Genomic DNA, 20096 nt, shown 5'->3' with positions numbered 1-20096 from the left:
GCTTCCAACCTCACCCACATATTCAAGCTTCCAACCTCACCCACATATTCAAGCTTCCATTATCACCCACACACATTCAAGACTCCATTCTCACTCCCATACACACCCAGGGTCCGATTTTCACCCACACACACACACACACAAGGCTCCCATTCTCATCCTCACATACACATTCAAGCCTGTGCACAGTTTCCGCTTCCTCCCCCCAGAGCAGGAAGATCAGCTGGCCTCTCCTGCTGCCACCGGCCTCCTGCTATCTTCGGGCCGTATGGCCGACCGATCTTCCTGCTGGGGGGGGGGGGCGGGGAGGAGAGCAGAAGCGCCGTGCACAGGTTCCGCTTCCTCCCCCCGGAGCAGGAAGATCAGCTGGCCTCTCCTGCTGCCACTGGCCTCCTGCTATCTTCAAGCCATACGGCCGACCGATCTTCCTGCTGGGGGGGGGGAGCGGAAGCTGGGGGGGGGGAGAAGAGCGGAAGCGCCGCGCACAACAGGAAGATCGGTTGGCTGTACGCAGGAGGCCAGTGGCAGCAGGAGAGGCCAGCTGATCTTCCTGCTCTGGGGGGAGGAAGCGGAACCTGTGCGCGGCGCTTCTGCTCTCCTCCCTGCCCCCCCCCCCCCCAGCAGGAAGATCGGTCGGCCGTACGGCCCGAAGATAGCAGGAGGCCGGTGGCAGCAGGAGAGGCCAGCTGATCTTCCTGCTCTGGGGGGAGAAAGCGGAAACTGTGCGCGGCGCTTCCGCTCCCCCCCTCCCCCCGCAAACAGGAAGATCGGTCGGCCATATGGTTGTAGGGCCGCTTCCCCACGTGTGCCGTGATGGCGCGCCAAGCATGGGTTCTCCTCTTCACTGTCGCGGGGATGGGATCCCGCGACAGCCTTGCAGTTCTGGTGTCAGTTGGGTGGGCCTGGGTCTAAATTGGGTGGGCAGCTGCCCACCCAGGCCCACCCGTGGCTACGCCACTGGTCACCACTACTTCAAAACATATTTTGAGAGTCATTTATTGATTTTTTTAACAATGTCCATGCCTGTTACACACTTTTTACATTTGTAGCTGCACCTTTCAGTTTTTTTTCTAATTATTTTTCTCATTTTATCAAAGTTTCCCTTTTGAAAGTTTAGCACTAGAGCCATGTATTTACTTTCTGCCCCCCTTCCAATCATTAATTCAAATTTGATCATATTATGATCACTATTGCCAAGTAGCCCCACTACCGTTACCTCTCTCACCAAATCCTGCACTCCACTGATAATTAGATGTAAAATTGCTCCCTCTCTCATTGGTTCCTGAACCAATTGCTCCATACACCTGTCATTTATTCCATCCAGGAATTTTATCTCTCTAGCATGCCCTGATGTTTCACTTACCCAGTCAATATTGGGGTTATTAAAATCTGAAATTTCGTGTGCTTAAGAATTTATCTCACGATGTGGACCATCATACCACCCTTGGTTAGTTTAGGCAGTAAGCCCCACTTTCAACCATAACGGGTCATGTTTAATCATCGGTCCTGAATAGTCTTTAAATTTTCTTTCTTCTTTATTAAATTCACTTTTTTTATCGTTTTTTGTTCATTTATAGTAAAATATTTTTAACGGAGTAAAGAGCGGACTTGCCTTATTTGTGCGGAGCGCCTCCACGCTTCCAGGATAGTGCCTTCACTCACTTGTGCAGAGCGCCACCGCGCTTCTAAGACTTTATCTTCAATGCTGCCGTGCTTAGTGCTTAAAAGGCAACAAATTCCGATCGAGGGTGCTCGTATGACTTAGAGCTCCTATAGTCCGACGTACGTTTCGCAGTTGTGCTGCTTCAGGGACTCTGTCCTAATCGGAAGATTTAGGCTTAAGAAGAACACAAGGTTAGTTCCCGCCAAACTCTTTCAATATGTTAAATGCCTTCATATTTGCTTCCGTCTAAATTCATTATAATGCCTATAAAAAAATGACAATAGATATGAGGCCACTTATATTTTTAGCACTAATGTTTCTCAACATAGATTATGCACTCCCAAAAGGATTATGAACTAGAACACATCTGTAGACTTCTCTTACCGCGTTCAGTCGCCTAAAGCTCTTACCGGCATTCTGCTGAATTGCCGCGAGATCTAGGCTGATTTTATAGAATCACCCAGCTACACCTGTGATCTGATTTGACGGAAGAGTGGATTCACATGAAGTGAATCCACTCAATTTCCTTGTTGAGGCTGCCAGGGGTCACTGTGTGTAAATCGAAAATCCATCGTTGTTCACACTGTTGCAGTCTTTTGATTCGGTCTCCCTTTCTCCAATGTGGGTGAACAATTTCTAAAATAGTCCATTTAATATCAGGAAATTCATGGTTATGGTCTCTGAAGTGTGTCACCAACGGTTCTTCTATTCGTCCTGTATTAATACAGCATTTGAGGATCCAATTATGAATTGTAACAGCTGTGCCCACTGCACTTTAAAATCACCACAGACTACCATCACTTTACCATCAGGACGGGCAGTCTCCTTACCTTCAGCGACATGTAAAACCTCATTCGTTGTGTATGCCATCTTTTGCCCATGCCCACTTACATATGTGGGCATGACCAAACGCCAGTTCAGAACTAGATTAACTGAACACAAATGCTGTATTAATACAGGACGAATAGAAGAACCGTTGGTGACACACTTCAGAGACCATAACCATGAATTTCCTGATATTAAATGGACTATTTTAGAAATTGTTCACCCACATTGGAGAAAGGGAGACCGAATCAAAAGACTGCAACAGTGTGAACAACGATGGATTTTCGATTTACACACAGTGACCCCTGGCGGCCTCAACAAGGAAATTGAGTGGATTCACTTCATGTGAATCCACTCTTCCGTCAAATCAGATCACAGGTGTAGCTGGGTGATTCTATAAAATCAGCCTAGATCTCGCGGCAATTCAGCAGAATGCCGGTAAGAGCTTTAGGCGACTGAACGCGGTAAGAGAAGTCTACAGATGTGTTCTAGTTCATAATCCTTTTGGGAGTGCATAATCTATGTTGAGAAACATTAGTGCTAAAAATATAAGTGGCCTCATATCTATTGTCATTTTTTATAGGCATTATAATGAATTTAGACGGAAGCAAATATGAAGGCATTTAACATATTGAAAGAGTTTGGCGGGAACTAACCTTGTGTTCTTCTTAAGCCTAAATCTTCCGATTAGGACAGAGTCCCTGAAGCAGCACAACTGCGAAACGTACGTCGGACTATAGGAGCTCTAAGTCATACGAGCACCCTCGATCGGAATTTGTTGCCTTTTAAGCACTAAGCACGGCAGCATTGAAGATAAAGTCTTAGAAGCGCGGTGGCGCTCTGCACAAGTGAGTGAAGGCACTATCCTGGAAGCGTGGAGGCGCTCCGCACAAATAAGGCAAGTCCGCTCTTTACTCCGTTAAAAATATTTTACTATAAATGAACAAAAAACGATAAAAAAAGTGAATTTAATAAAGAAGAAAGAAAATTTAAAGACTATTCAGGACCGATGATTAAACATGACCCGTTATGGTTGAAAGTGGGGCTTACTGCCTAAACTAACCAAGGGTGGTATGATGGTCCACATCGTGAGATAAATTCTTAAGCACACGAAATTTCAAATTTGTTTGCAACGTGTTTTGTGAGATAAGTGTGGTTCGTTGCACGTTTTCTATTAACTGTTTCTGTATAGTGGTTATTAAAATCTCCCATTATTAATGCACTAACAGTTTGGTTAGCTTCCCTAATTTCTCTTAGCATTTCACTGTCCGTCTCACCATCTTGGCCAGGTGGACAGTAGTATACTCCTATCACTATAGTCTTCCCCAACACACAAGGATTTCTACCCATAAAAATTCGATTGTGCATTTAGTCTCATGCAGGATGTTTATCCTGTTGAACTCTAGGCCATCCTGGACATAAAGCGCCACCCCACCACCAAGATCCTCCTCTCTGTCATTTTAATATAAGTTGTACCCCGGTATAGCACTATCCTATTGGTTATCCTCTTTTCACCATGTCTCTGAGATGCCAATTAAATCTATGTCATCATTTATTGCTATACACTCTAATTCTCCCATCTTACTTCTTAGACTTCTGGCATTAGCATACAAATATTTCAAAGTGTGTTTTTTGTTTGTATTTACATTCTGCTTTTCAGTTGACATGGACAAATTAGAATCTTTTAGCTCAGGTGAGTTTTTAATTATAGGTACTTGGACTACTTTTCTTATTATTAGAACTTCTCTGTTGGGATGCCCTATTTCTAATGCTTCATTATTATCCTTTAAAGAATGAGGTAGGGGTGGGTGGGAGAGGGGTGGGAGGGTTTTGAAATACAAACACTCAAACTTCTGTTTGTTGCCTGCCTTTCTAACTACCTATTTAAAACAAAACACACGAACACACTAAATAATATATCTCAATAGTTTACTTCTCCCCGATACATTTAAACTGTAAAAATTTCTATTACTCCCCTCCTCAGTTCCCCTGATCAAATAATTAAAAATCAATTTTAAAATGCACCAAATTATCAATAAGGCCGATATGCAGTCAGCCATGTGCAGGTAAAGTTAACAAGATAACTTTGTCCTGTTAACTTTAGCCAGATAGTCACTCAACCTCAATTAGTTTGGGCTGAATATCCAATCTAAAGTTAATCAAAGTTCTCTGTTTAACTTTAGACTTGCAATCTGATCAACCAGACTTATTTGGGTAATATATACAAGGGATGCTGCAAAAACTTTGGAGGGCCAGCACGGACTATCACTGTTGGCCGGCCAAAGTTGGATTACCCCAGCATTGCCTCTGTCTGGCTAGATTTTATCTGAGCAATGATTTCCCTGTGCAAAATTTAGCTGGTTAATGGGGGAAATGTTTTCTATAGAGGTTTTTCCAGCTAATGCCCAAAGTTAGTCAAACCCATTCAATATCGACCCCATGTGATAGAGATGTGCATTCTTTTGAAACAAATGTGTTTTTCAGAATGAAAATCCAATTTTTAGTTCATTACAGATGGAATGACCCTAATCATCAGTGCCTCCAAAAAACTGAAAACTGTAATTTTAAAAGGTTGTGTGTGCAGTTCATAGTTGCGAGCAAAAAAACCCACTTTGTGTGCACATATTGCAAATCTAATGGCAAATCTTCTAACGTGCATGGCAAAAATCCTGTATTTAAAGGCAACTACAGAACTATGTGCACAAAGTTCTGGAAAAAAAAAAAGCAAAACAAACAAAACAGAAAGACAACAAAATGAAAAGAAATGAAAATCCCCATTGAAACTAAAATCTTTTGTCTGCACATCCCTATGATTAGTTGTGGGGAAACTTCTGGCATCTTCATTATGTACAATGGAGCCACATATTGGTTTCCCATGACCAGCTATTTTTTTAAACATTAGGATTAAGCCTCCTGCTTTGGCAAGGGTTATAGCAATCATGTGTCCAATAGGGTCAACTGGCAGGGTAATAAACATCACAAATTGTACAGGTTCTCAGTCTCAGCCAAAAGGCCAAAAAAGAGATTATCTTTTGATCACAGCTCATACCCTACACTTGGATCTCAGCCAAGGCCAAGAAGCAATGCAAACTTGCCACTGTTTCCAGGAAATTGTAGCTTTTTAGTGGAAGGAACTGTACTTGTGCTAAAGTCCTACTCTGAGATTGCTGTGTAACACTGATAACCATATTTAAATACTATCCAGCTGAACAAGTTAGCAGGACTAACTTGAGCAAGATGGTCAGCAGAGCAAATCCATCATATGGCCTGGGTCCGATTCCCAGACCTTTTCCCAGTCACATGGATGGGGCAAGGTCAGGTCAGTGCCATTTTGGAAAATGGCACCAACCGGGCCCATTGCCAGGGTTCCCCCTGGCTCCATTGCAGGAGAGTCATCTTAAATTTAAGGTGCAGGGGTTGTAGGAGGGGGATGGGGATGGGAGAGGGTGTTGAGGGTGGTGGTTGGGGGGCAGAGACCCTAATTCTTTTTTCACTCTTGGGGGATAAGAGGTGTCAGAACCTTATTATTGACTTGGGGAGATGGGGGTTGTCGGAACCTCATTATTGACTTGAGGGGTGGCTGTAGGGGGTAGGTATGGGAAGGGGAAGCTGGGACCAGGGCCTTTATCATTGGTTTGGGGGGGGTCATCGCCATACGATTGCATTTAGACTTTATTTATTTGGTGGAGTCAGAGCCGCCACTTGAGGTGGCACTCATCTTCCCCGTTTTGTAGCAATTTTTTTATTTTTCGGATGGCACTTTCAATGTCAGGACCTGCTTTAAGGTCTTGGGCCTTCCGCCTCACATTTAATACTTTTTAATTAGTTGTTATTTTATCACGGCTGACCACCTTCTCAGTCGGCCATGATAAAATATTTGCATAGGATTACCTATTCATTATCTTCTTTACATGCATTTGCATTATTCATGCGTGCAAATTGCTTGGAAAGAAGGTCATTGTAATAGGGTAGGCAATCTGGAAGGGGAGATGCAAAATATCACATATATCATGCGATATATGCAATATAACGCACGTTAGCACACTACCGCTGGTTGATGAATCTCCCTGTAAGTTAGCTGTACAAGTAGCTCCACTGTAGAATGCTTCTGTCTTGCCCCTCACTTATCCAGCTCACTGTTTAGCCAGATAAACAGCTGACTAAGTGGCAGCCAGTCAGCATGGCCTAACATTCAGACAGTGCAGCTTAGCTGGCTAAGTCAGAACTTAACTGGCTAAGTGGCACTAAAGATTGGCCCCATTGTTTCTGCTCACGGTACTCACCTTGCCATATGGTTAAATATACAGGTAAGGCATATCACTTTAAGGCCAATTAAAACGCACTGCATGAAAAAAGTTTAATGCAGTTTACATTTTAATTATTTTCCAGGTGAAAACATGTTGGGAATCCAATTTGAAAAGCTGGAGGAGATGTATGTAACTGAGATCAGAAAGCATACAACCTTGAACATATAATAGAATTCTTTTCTTCAACATGATGGACTCCTCCCACCAGCTCCACTGTTGACTTAATACTGGGCTGGCTGCGTACTTCTCATAGAATTCTTAGAAACCTGTCAACTACAGAAAGTACAGGGCCAAAACAATTTTCATAATATAAAACTTAATAGTTTAGTGTTTATACAAATGAATGTATAATCTCCCTTAGTTTGCACTGTTAAGATTTCATAAAAGATTAAAATGAGTTATTTTCGTTTTGTTGGTTATTTATATTTTTGTACTTATACTTTCAATTTTACATGTGTTTTTTTTTTCATTACATAAAATATTTATTCTTTTTTTCATGTCCCAAGAAGTAAATATTGAACATCCTATTTTTCTCTGTTTGCTATGCTGCTGAGGTTATGAAATGAATGAAAAGGGTACAGTAGATCTTGCACTGCACAGTACTGTCCATCTTCATTCATGTCTCAGTGACTGCCAATGTGCACTTAAGCAATCTAAAGTGGTATAGGAAATTTCTTTGCTCTGGCTGATAATGTGACCAATCGTCTTGAGTAATATGTACAGCTCAGACAAAAGCATGCTTAATATATCTGAAAACAAGTCCCTTTGGTATATCCCACCTTTCTTTCTTTTTGGGAACACACTGAACTCCATCAACAATTTCTAGTGTCTTAAAAAAAAAAGTTGCAGGCTATGCACACTGTTCAATATTTCACAAATCCGCAAACAGAAGGAAGTAATATCAGCTACAAATTTTTTTTGCACAGTCATTATTTTGCAGGTTCAATCAACAGCGCCTTAACAATCCTTCCAGGGTCATGGAAAGTCGTAATGTTAGGAACTATGTGTCACAAATTCTTTCACATGGAATGGAGCCCAATTAGTTTATGCAGTTCATGACAGCACTAACCAAGTAGGCCAACCAGATCCAGGGAGTGAGAGAGAATTTGTGATTTTCTCACAGAGCTGCCCCCACAAACTCAGGGAAATTAGAAGGGAGCAACCTACAAAAACAAATTAAAAGATGATAACTTGGCAGTAACATATTAATATTCTACAGGGTATTATTTATTGCTGTGTCAATGATGAAATTCTGCATAATACATATAGGGTACAACTTTCATACAGTCCTCGAGTCTCATTCTTACCTTGGTAGGTAAGGAGTCTGCCGCTCCTGCCTCCAACAGGACTGAAGCTACATCTACTTGGCCTTCCCTGGCAGAGATGTGCAGTGGTGTGTATCCATTGGTAGTGGCAGCATCTGGATGAGCCATGTGCTGAAGCAAGAGCTGGACAATCTCAGTTTTACCCAGACGAGAGGCAATATGCAAAGGAGTCTGTTCCTCCTAGAACACAAGCCAGGTGTACAAAGCACATGGAAGCAAAGTAAATACAATGGTCACAAGCAGTGATCAGTTAATGGACTGACATAATCAAGTTACAACACTGCATCCATCTAGTAGCTCTATAGAAATAAATTGTAGTAGTATTAGTAGCATATGTAAAATAAATAAAGAGACATCAAGCTAATAATTCCTCCCCTCATTGATTGTTGTGGACCACCACCAGAGGTTTAAAACAGGTTTGCATGTAACATCAGTAGCTCTGTACCTGCTTACTAATGGTAATCCCTCAGTACTGGATGATGGTGCCATTTAGGACCACAGCCTATTCTTCAAGTAAGATACAGCTGCTTCAGTACAGAAGGGAAAACTGAAATTGGTACAGGGTAATGGATGCAAAGCTCACATTATAGTGGTAACTTTCAAAGTGACGCTCGTGTGCACGTGTGCGTGCGTTTGCTGGCACACGCATATGGACGCACCAATTTTATAACATGCTACCCGCATGTACATGCGCGCATGATTTTATATCGAGGTGTGCATAAGCGCGTGCATGCCGTCTCGAGCACGTAAGTGGGGGGATTTTAGTAGCTGTGCACGGCGATGTCTATATTTATTTATTTTTATTTGTTTATTTATTTATTTATTAGGGGTTTTTTATACCGGTTGTTTGGACATCACATCGGTTTACAATAGTAAAAATGCATATGAAGAGACAAAATACATAAGTACAATACCCGTTTCCCCAGGCTGTTCCCAGTTTACCCAAGGTATAGGACTTTCATACCCCCCTAGCTAGCCTGCCTTTCTTTTCCTCTACCTGCGCCGACCCTTAAAACTCCGCTGACTAGCCAAGATTTTTTTATTTATTTACTCATGCGCCATCCACAGCTGAAGAAGAGATGCGTAGATAGGGACCCCGAAGCGCACTTGTACATGAAAGAACTACGTGCTGCTGTCATTGGGAAAATAAGGAACGCAATGCCCCGCCCACACCCTGCCCCTTTTTCAAAGAACATTTTTTATATGCGTATCAGGAGATATGCATGTGGCCTCGGGCCTTTTAAAATCTGTGCGGCCCGTTTGCTTCCAAGTCTCACTCATATCTCACGGTTTGACCATGCACAAGCCTTTCAAAATCTACCTCTATTTGAGCAGAAAGGGTTTTGATCCTCACAAAATGTACATGGAGATCTTTAGCATGAGCTGTTTAAAAATATATTAAAAACTACTAAAAATTATCCCAAAGGTCTGCATTTCTCAGCCTGGTCCTAGTTCTTAGCGCCAGGACGTAGGTCCAAGCCTTGGCAGTGGAACCTGGCCTTGAGCTAGACTCCAGCGAAGGACCTGGCTTCAGGCTGGGCCCCAACATTGGGCCTAGGCCTGGGCCTTGGCAATGGGACCTGGCTTTGGACCAGGTGCTGGCATTGGGCCTGGGCCTCAACAATTGGTCTCAGCCTTGGGCCAGGCCCTGACATTGAGCCTAGCCATAGTTTCGGGCCTTGGCGTCAAGACCTGGCCTCAAGCTGGGACTCAGTTTCTGGCCTAGAACTCAGCAACAGGACCAGGCAAAAGCCTGGTCCTGCCATAGGACAGTTATTGTTTTTTATGTTTATTTGCACGAATTTGAAAATAACCAAAAATTGTTGGGTATTTTGTCCTAGGCTATTTACGGTTCATTTCATTTGGAACAAAATGAAAATGCCCTCATTCATCATGTTTTAGCCATTCATTTAAAACAAATGCACAACTCTAGTGGTGGCTGAAGATGACAGGAGGCTGCAGGGCCTCCGGTGGCTGAAGATGAAGGAGGTCACAGAGTCGCCGGGTAAGCCTAAACTGCTGGTAGCTGAAGATAACAGGAGGCTGCAGGGCGGCCGCTGGCTGAGCCCAAACTGCCGGCGATTGAAGAACCCAGGCGGCCATGGACCACCATGCATGGTGCGGCCAAAGTGAATTAAATCAAAGATGATCTGGAGAGGCCAGGAGGTATGTGTAAGAGAGAGGGAGCGTGTCTGTATGTATGTCTTTGGGAGAACATGCCTCTGTTTTGAGTCTCTCTTGCTCATGAAACCCTCTCTTTTCTTCCAGAATATTTACTATGGGGATGACCTTGCCCAGGGTGGCTTTTCTGATACTCAGATCCTCAGTGCAATTCTTGAAGGACTTCAGAACTTGGATCAGCTGCTTCATCACTACCCAATAATGATGCTTCAAGAGGCAATGCACACTTATGTTTCAAGACAGGTCATGAAGTGGTGCGTGCTGCTGCATTAAAATCTGCAGCATCACATAGGTGGAATTCCAGCAGGTGCCACCATCTTGAATCACTGCAATATCCACGCTAGACAGCAGCGTTTAGTGACCGGAGTCTTGAATGGTGACATATACTACTTCCCTGATGAAGGAATTAACTTTCGAAACATGGCCATGTTGGGAGTGTTGCACAGGAGGTGGACCCTTGAGCCGAGGTGGGATTGATGCTACCTGTAGGTCAAGCCCTACAGTTCCCCACCATCAGCAGGTGGAGCTGGCTGATTGATGGAGGTTGGCTGGAGCTTCGCCAATACCAGCCCTCGTTCTCTGCAAGTTGAGCCCTTGGGTACTGGGGGCCGGCTGGACTTAGGCGGGCCTCCATCCGAGGTCTTCTTAGGGATAACAGAAGAGTCAGCCAGGGGCCAGCAGCAGTGGTAGAAGTAGGTGATCCGGTCTGGACAAGGTGGAACCCAGAGACCCGGGTGCCAATAAGAACAGAAGATAGGCAGATGGCACCTGAGTAAGAACAGGCCAAAGCCTGAGAGGCCAAGTCCAGAGTAGGGTCAATGGTAGCATCGTAGAGCAGGCTAAAGTCAGGGCAGGCAGCAGGCAAGGAAGAGTGGCAAGACAAGCACGGATCAAACCAGGAGTCAGATAGAGAATGGTCAGGCAAGGCAAAGGTCAAACCAGGAGACGGGCAGGAGTGTAGTCAGATGTAGCGGAGATCAAGCCAGGAATCAATCAGTAGCATGATCAGATGAAGCAGAGGTCAAGCCAGGTATCAATCAGTAGCGAGGCCAGACGAAGCAGAGGTCAAGCCAGGTATCAATCAGTAGCGCGGTCAGACGAAGCAGGGGTCAAGCCAGGTATCAGTCAGAGGTAGATAAGCAGGGTAGACACAGAACACAGGAGCAGAAAAAGATATCAGGATCAGGAACAGGAACACAAATGAAAGGAACAAACCACAAACACAGAGGAAACACAGGAACAAGCAACTAAGCACACGACAAGCATGGAGACCCATTGCCAAGGCAAGGAAGCACTGGTTGGGCCCAGCCTTAAGTACCGGGACCCAGTGACGTCATCATCCAGGACCGCGGGGTGGTTTCCCGCCACAGCCCCTTTAAAAGCAGAGCCGATGCGAGCGCGCCTAGGGAGGGGCGAGGTGCAAGACAGCGGCATCTCCCCGCAGACCATGTGGGGAGGCCTGCCGTGGAGCTGGGATATCTGCGGAGGAGCTGGGAGCATGTGGAGCGGCCTAACCACAGAGGCGGCTGCCCATGGCCTCAAGAGAGCCAGAACCAGATGCTGGAGCAGGCAAATGGGATTAAGTGAGCCCAGCCGCGGGCCTGCTGCGGCCAGCACACTGAACAGGAAGATGTCAAAAGCTAAGTATAGCAACATCAAGTTCAAGGCATAATTATTTTCATCCAGGAAAGTGTGAGTCTTTAGTGGATTCAGTTCACGACTATGGAAAATATTTGAATAAGGTTGCTCTTCATGATATATTTTTTTTATTTTTTTTTAAATGGAGTATGGAGGAGTGATTTCCACCTGCAGCGCTTACCGGGGGTGAGAGCCGAGCTGTTTCTGGCCCCTACGGGGTAGCTGCTGCCCTCCCGTGTGACGTCATCCGTTCGGGACCGGCGGGGTCCTTAAAGCCAGCCCACTTTGAAACTGAATCCGAGGAGAGGAGGAGAAGGAGTGATTTCCACCTGCAGCGCTTACCGGGGGTGAGAGCCGAGCTGTTTCTGGCCCTTACGGGGTAGCTGCTGCCCTCCCGTGTGACGTCATCCGTTCGGGACCGGCGGGGTCCTTAAAGCCAGCCCACTTTGAAACTGAATCCGAGGAGAGGAGGAGAAGGAGTGATTTCCACCTGCAGCGCTTACCGGGGGTGAGAGCCGAGCTGTTTCTGGCCCCTACGGGGTAGCTGCTGCCCTCCCGTGTGACGTCATCCGTTCGGGACCGGCGGGGTCCTTAAAGCCAGCCCACTTTGAAACTGAATCCGAGGAGAGGAGGAGAAGGAGTGATTTCCACCTGCAGCGCTTACCGGGGGTGAGAGCCGTACGAAAACGATTCGCGGCGGGAAATCGCTCCCTGACCCCCGCTGGACCTCCAGGAACTTTTGGCCAGCTTGTGGGGGGCCTCCTGACCCCCACGAGACTTGCCAAAAGTCCAGCGGGGGTCCGGAAGGACCTCCTGCCGTCCAATCTTTTTCGTCTATGGCCGCCGCCATTTTTCGGCGCCATTTTGGAAAATGGCGCCGGCTGAAGACGACAAGATTCAGAGCAGGAGCCCGTTCCGGACCGCTGCCGTTCCGGACCGCCGCTGGACCCGCAGGTTATTTAAGTTATTTGGGGGGGGGTTCGGGAGGGTGAGGGATTTAATTTAAAGGGTCGGGGTGGGTTTTAGGGGGTTTTAATGTGCCGGTTTTTCGATTTTTCGATTTTTCGATTTTTAACGATTTTTAACGATTTTTCACGATATTTTACCCCCCCAAACGGCAACAATACGATTCCCTCCCCCTCCCAGCCGAAATCGATCGTTAAGACGATCGAGGACACGATTCACATCCCTATTATGCACCAATATCAAAAACAACTGAGAATATGGGAATACAACCCCCTAATATAAATCTTGAGACAGACCTGACGGCTTTTTTGGAAGCTCCGTCTATTGACCAAATAGAATATTGGGGAACATTATTGGTGTCCTTTACGTACCCCTCTGATAGGGATTTAGTATTGAGGACGTTCCTTAAAAATCGTAACAAGCTATTTTATGGGAAAAAGGTATGGATATACCCAGATATCATGAGAGATACGCAAATCCGCAGAAAATCTTTTGTTGAAATGTGCCAGGAGGCAAGAGCATTAGGTGCACAGATAAATGTGAGATACCCATGTAAATGTATGCTACAATATAAAGGGAAAAGTTATATATTTTATGAGCCAATACAACTTAGAGGGTTTTTGGATAAATGCAAAGATGAGACTGCCACCATATGACCGGCTCAGGCGCATTAGGATAAGTTAGGCTGTGTAAATCTCTTTGGTTTAATATATAAATTTTCTTTCTTTCTTTTTGATGTTCCATTTAATTCACTGATCCTTTAGTTTTCTTTATGTATTATAATCAGGAAGAAAGTGCTTTTTTCTGTATGTATTATCATGAAAATATAAATAAAGAATTAAAAAAAAAAATGGAGTATGGTTTTTGAATGCATTTTAGAGATTTTTCTTTACACAAGTATTTTTGAAAAAATGTTTCACAAAAAAAAAAAAAAAAGAACTGTGGTGTTTCTGTCACATTAAAGGGTAGAAGGTGGTCGGTTAATGATAATAAGATAAAGCTAGACCAGACGGCAAACATAAGGATGTGCTTTGTTGAGTGGTCAATATATGAAGCTACCACTTTTCCACTTTATAATTATTGTTTTTTGGTTTAAAGATTGTTGTGAACACATATATCATTTTTTTCCACAGTTGAAAGTGGGGGCTATAAATTAAACTTTTTGTAAACCATCTTGAATCAGCCATGGGGCATCACAAATTATTTCTGCTTCTCACAGAGAAGCTGCCCACTCTTCATGTTTTGATGAAAATTCCCTGCTATTTTCCTGCATCTCTCTATCGGTTACTTCAGCACTGGAATCCTGTGTTCCTTGGCCCTTAGCCTCTGGGCATCCCTTATTGACAAGTGCAACAAATGTGCAAAGCAACAGATCCCCTTATAGCTTCCATCTTCCACTGCCCTTATCACATTTGCACCACTGTTACAAGAAACCCTGTACGAATACTCCTGCCTCTCTGTTCTAGCTGCCAGGCCTCTAGCATCTTTCTTCTGGCTGTTAGGATATTGCACGAGGTATGGGTGGTATCCATCATCTGGTTGTGCAGCACAGCCCACATGTACCCTGATTCTTGGTCTCTGCCAGAACTGTTGCCTGCCCCTGCCTCAGCCAGCTCCCACCAATGTGCTCTTAGGGTAATTTAGGAATTTGTAGAATTCTGGCTGGTCCAGATGTTTGCTGGTGAAATGCACAGCAAGCAACAACGACACCTGAATATAGCCCTGGAGGACACTTTGTAACTGGGGCTAAGAGATGCTGCAGATGCTTAAAGCCCAGGTTCTTTACTATCTGCAGCCAATGGTCATCCAGGGCAATCATTTCCCCAGTGCACCTCATCACTACTATGGATGCTGCCTGCTTTTTGCTCTGGAACAGTGAAGCAGAAATCACCCCGTTTCCTCTATGGTGATTTGCCACTGCAGACACATAGAAGGGGGCTTCTGGTCTGTAATTTGACTGGTGGAAGGGGCTATGGGATCAGCTTGGGAAGAGTCTTCCCTTTTTCAACCCTTTTGCTACAGCTTCTACTTTGAGTGGCAAGGGGGGTCCAAAAGCTAGTACTGCTTATCTCCCTAGATGCCAATGCTAGCAGATGGTGTTTCTGTAGATGATGCTGCATACCAGCATTTATCATATACTCATAAACCCAACCTATAATTTTCTTAAATTTCACTGCCATGGTAACATATGTATTTTTTTTACAACTTCTATGCCCACAAATGAATATTTTTTGAAGTGAAAGGTGGTGGTTTCATAGACTCTTATGGCAAAAACATCTAGGTTATACCATCCTTTGACATAACCATAAACGCACCAACCCTCCTCCTCTTATGTTATCAAATTTGTGCCACATGCTGTGAAATTTGTGAAATGCTATTTTAATATATAAGTTAACTTATTGTGCTTGTACTATGCCATGCTCGGCTCTCTTATATTCAACCGACCACCAGATAAACCACTACTTAGCTGAAAATTATAGCATCTTCCTCCACTCATTCATGAATAAATCACTGAACCCGACTTGTACAAGTTTCGAATGAAATCCTTCTTCAGGGGTTACCATATCGCTGCAACCCGTTATTCATGTACTATTGCCATGTCTTCTTCCTTAATTCAAATTATGTGCTGAGAAACCTACTCTCCGGCGTCTTGAATGGCGGTCTAATGCCCAACAGCTTCACCTCTAGAATTTAAAGTCACCTGGGCATTCATGGAGAACCAATCAGCGGTGGTCTTTCAAATTAGAGACATCCAATCGAGCTCCTCATTCAACCTATAGGGTTGCTCCGATCTTAACTTGTGGATCCAAAACTGCTCACGATAGTTTAATCTAACTGACAAATGTCCCTCTCCAGTCAGTAAATGCTCTATCACCATCCATTGTAATTGATCAAATGCATGTTTAAACTCAATGCAATGCACCACAGTTGGTGCTGTCAAACTCAAGGTATTTAATTGTGAATGATGTTCCATAATTCTCAATTTTAATACTCTGCTGGTACGCCCAACATATACCTTAGGGAACGGACATAAGAAAAAAAATGAGGTATGAACAACATGTAAAACCTAAGAAGACACTGGAAGATTGCAGTGAGGTTTAAATCCCAGTCTAGTTACTACATTTTAGGAGTAATAACAGTCCTAGAAATTGAAGGAAGGGCTGCTGGGGAATGATTTCTTCTAGAAACTGACAGTGCCTCCGTCTTTGATGGATTAAACTTCCTTTGTGTTCTAGAAGCTGGGTAGAATCCAAAATCATCTTAAGCAATGGCATCAGAGTGGGTCCACTAACTATATCTTGTCAGTGAAAAAAAACAGGAGCCAATTCCATATGCCTGCATGAAAGTTGCCAGGGGAGAAAGATACTGTATATGTTAAAAAGTACAGGGGCAAGTACCAAACTCTGTCATACCCTGGAAAGTTACCTAGATGCCCCCCAGAATACTTTATAAGGAAGATTTGAACCAGTTTAAAACTGTACCACACAGGCCAAATCATGGAGTCATTTTAGGCATAAACATGATTAAGGGTGTAAAATGCAGTACTTATGTCTAGTAAAATAATAAAAACATCTCTATACCTGTCAGCTTTTGGCCGGATTTCGTTGATCACAGCCACAACTGTCTGTGCTATGATTCTTATGAAATCCAGACTGTCTTGGGTGGAGGGCAAGAGTTTTATCCAAAAAAATAATCAGAAAGTTGTTGAAAGACCAGTTTCTCTAATAGTTGGAAAGAAAAGCTAAGTCAGAAATGGGTCTATAATGACCTATATATCAGTGGGATCTAGCCTTCCTTTTTTATGAGGGGGTATATTATGGCTTCTTTAAGAGACTTGAGACATCATTCCTTGTTCTAAGCTACTACTGATGATACTAGACAAGTAAGGAATGAAACCCAACTCTTGGCTTTTCATAAGCTTTGAAGGAAGAGAATCAAGCAGAGAGGTAGTGGGATTCATATCCTGTAAATATTTTAGTTACAGCAGTTCATGAACTTTATTAAATGATAGGAAGTTACTTCTCAGTGAAATAAAATAAGAATCAGTCAACTCTGGTTTTCACATGGTAAATTCTATCTGAGGAGAAAGTGGAGGGAATTCATTTTAAATAGTCAGAATCTTTTTCTCAAAATAATCGGCAAATGTATCTGCTGATAAACTAACCAAATCAAGATCAACAGCATTACAATTTTCAGCAGTCAAATTTGATACAATTTTGTAGAGCTGCCTGAAAAGAGAATAATTCCTTTTTGCAGTTCTAACAGAAGTCTTATAAGTAATAAATGTGCTTTCTTCAACCATAAACCTAGCCAAGTTCTTATTTTTCATCACTACCTTTCGTATGACAACAGTGTCTTTTTTAATAGCACCAGAATGCAATGATACCATAGGGAGCAACGGGATGAGGAAATCAACTTGGTTTTGATGGGGGCGCCCCTTATCCAGGGCAGTTTGAAGTCTGCACATCAATCATCTAAAAATTTATCTGGGAAACATACATGAGTGGCTAGAGTATATCTATAGTTGAAATTATGAATTTATTTTTATTTCGACAATCATCCCTCATCAATATAGAAATTCAGCTGTGGAATGAAACTGACCGGGGCAAGCAAATTATCTGGTTTAAATTCAATAGAACAGTTTTCCCCATAGAAAGGCCAAGTGTATGGCTAGCATTGTGAGCTCGTAAATGAATATGCTGAAAAAATCCCAAATCTTCCATCGATACCATAAATTTCTTGTCACTAAATTTCTTTGTATTGTCTACATCAGAGCTTCCCAAATCTGTCCTGGGGACCCCACAGTCAGTCCAGTTTTCAGGATACCCACAATGAATATACATGAGATGAATTTGCATGCCATGGAGACTCGGTATATGTAAATTTATCTCATACATATTCATTGTGGATATCCTGAAAACTGGACTGACTGTGGAGTCCCCAGGACAGGTTTTGGGAAGCCCTGGTCTATATGCATATTAATATCTCCAAGAACAGTAGATATCATGGAATATTTGGAAATCAGACCTAGAAGTTCATCCAAAGATAAATTATCTCCTGTAGGTGTATCCATAAATTAAGAGAAAAGATAAAATATCCATGAATCTTATTCTTCCTAAAATGGCATCACTTGTATGAAAAGTTCCAGTATTAAGTGTAAATGATTCATAATAGAAAGATCTAGATTTATGGCAACAAGTAAAACCTGATGAGCATACTTGAATAAGGGAGATAGCTTCCCTATCTTCAAACTAGGTTATGGTACTAAAAAGAAGTATATATTTATACTCAACAAGATTGTAGATTAAAGCAGACTTTGATCTTATAAAGTGGGCATTTATTAATCCAACTTCTCCTTTTCAGCTGAGAGGTTTTCCCAGGGATGTGAATCGTTTATCTGACGATTGAAAATATCGGACAATATTTTCAATCTCGTCAGATATCCGGGGGGTCCCCGATAGCGATAGGAAACCCCACGATTAATTTCGTGGGTTCTCTTATCATTATGGGGGGGTGGGTGGGAAGAAAGGGCACTTACAAAAAGACAGCCCAACCCTTTAAAATTAGTTCTTTAGTATCCCCCCACCCTCCGGACCCCTCCAACCCCCCCCTCCCAAATTTTTAAGTACCTGGTGGTCCAGTGGGAGTCCCAGGAGCATTCTCCTGCTCTCGGGCCATCGACTGCCAGTAAACAAAATGGCTTTGATGGCCCTTTGCCCTTAGTATGTGACAGGGTATCCGTGCCATTGGCCGGCCCCTGTCACATGGTAGGAGCAATGGACGGCTGGCGCCATCTTTAAAAATGGCGCGGGCCATCCATTTACCACCAAACTCTCATCTATGACTCAATCAATTTCTAATCCATTCCACCAGCTTGGAATCTACCCTCAAATTGCTTGGTTTATTCATGGGTCTCTTATATGAGACGGCATCATAAGTTTTTCTGAAATCTATAGCCAGCCCATGCCCTTGATCTAATTTTCTAGTCATGGTTTTGCCTCTGGTAAAACCATGCTGCCTGGGATCATGCAACCTACTGGATTAAAGGAGTTCACTATCCTTTCCTTCAGCAAGGAAATGAGGCAAGGCTTACTGGCCTGTAGTTTCCAGCCTCCTCTCAATTACCACTTTTGTGAAGAGGGACCGCCAACTGCTCTGCAACCCCATTGGAACCACCCTCATCTCCATCTATTGAGCTCCCTGGAGGTACTTCATGCAGCCTCATGGCTTCGTCCACCTTCAGTTTGGCAGATTCTGCACAAACACTTACCCCACTCCCACCTGTACCTCTGCCAACCATCAGCGGTCCTTTTCCAAGGTCTTCTTTAGTGAACACAGAGCAGATGTATTTGTTTAGCATTTCTGCTTTCTCCACTCATTGCTCCCCATATTACTGTACAGCAGTAGGACTATGAAGCAAACAGAGAAAGAGACACAGCTGGGTAACCTACCCTGGCTCTGGCATCAACGAGGGCACCATTTCTCAGGAGGCAGCGGACCACTTCAACCTGCCCAGCACGCGCCGCCATGTGCAATGCAGTTTCCCCACGCTGCAGAGAAATATTTTACATACATCTTCAGTGCTCTCCAATATTTATTAATAATCATGATTGCAACAACAGATTTAGTAAAGAGAGACTATGTATGTATATCTATATATCAATGTGCACTTATGCGATGGATTCTCCGCCATTCCCCTTTTTTATATAAATGTAACTAAAGATATAGGCAAGCCAGGCATCCATGTATGCAGTAGTCATAAAATTTGTTTCCAGAGAAAAGAAGGAAAGTAGTTTCGTGAGAGAAAATTCACTCAAAGTAAGAAAAATGGGGTGCTCTGCAGAGTCATGCAGACAGCACACATGCATTTCTGTAGGGGAACCCGTTCAAAGGCCGCAGTTAACAGCAGTCAATTGTGAGTTTGCCATGAAATATGAAGGGGCACCTGCCATGAAAATAATGGAGCCAGCATGGGCTTTCGGCATCTGGCTGTGGCTGACCACGTGATTTCTTGTGGCAAACCACTGAAGTTTAGAGTCCAGCACTGAGTGTATTACCATTCTCCAAATCCTCCCCTTTAATTTACTGAAAGGCAGAGCCATTCTAAAGCATAAAAGCTGCACCATAGGACATGCTCTCCCCTCTCTTCTGCTATTCACAAAGTCTTTCTATATCACAAGAGTTCACTAA

General features: G+C 43.5%; 1 protein-coding gene across 1 annotated transcript in view; it reads right to left on the bottom strand.

The window, feature by feature from the left end:
• Positions 1 to 20096, bottom strand: part of ANK2 (ankyrin 2) — a 573506-nt gene that overhangs the window by 287007 nt on the left and 266403 nt on the right. The window contains 2 exon segments of the mRNA XM_029608082.1: positions 8103 to 8300; positions 19358 to 19456. Coding sequence (XP_029463942.1) covers positions 8103 to 8300; positions 19358 to 19456 — 297 coding nt within the window.

Source organism: Rhinatrema bivittatum, chromosome 1 (genome assembly GCF_901001135.1).
Source record: "Rhinatrema bivittatum chromosome 1, aRhiBiv1.1, whole genome shotgun sequence".
In the NCBI taxonomy this organism is placed as follows: domain Eukaryota; kingdom Metazoa; phylum Chordata; class Amphibia; order Gymnophiona; family Rhinatrematidae; genus Rhinatrema; species Rhinatrema bivittatum.
The sequence above is the reverse complement of the archived record's forward strand: the minus strand, read 5'-3'. Positions and strand labels throughout refer to the sequence as shown.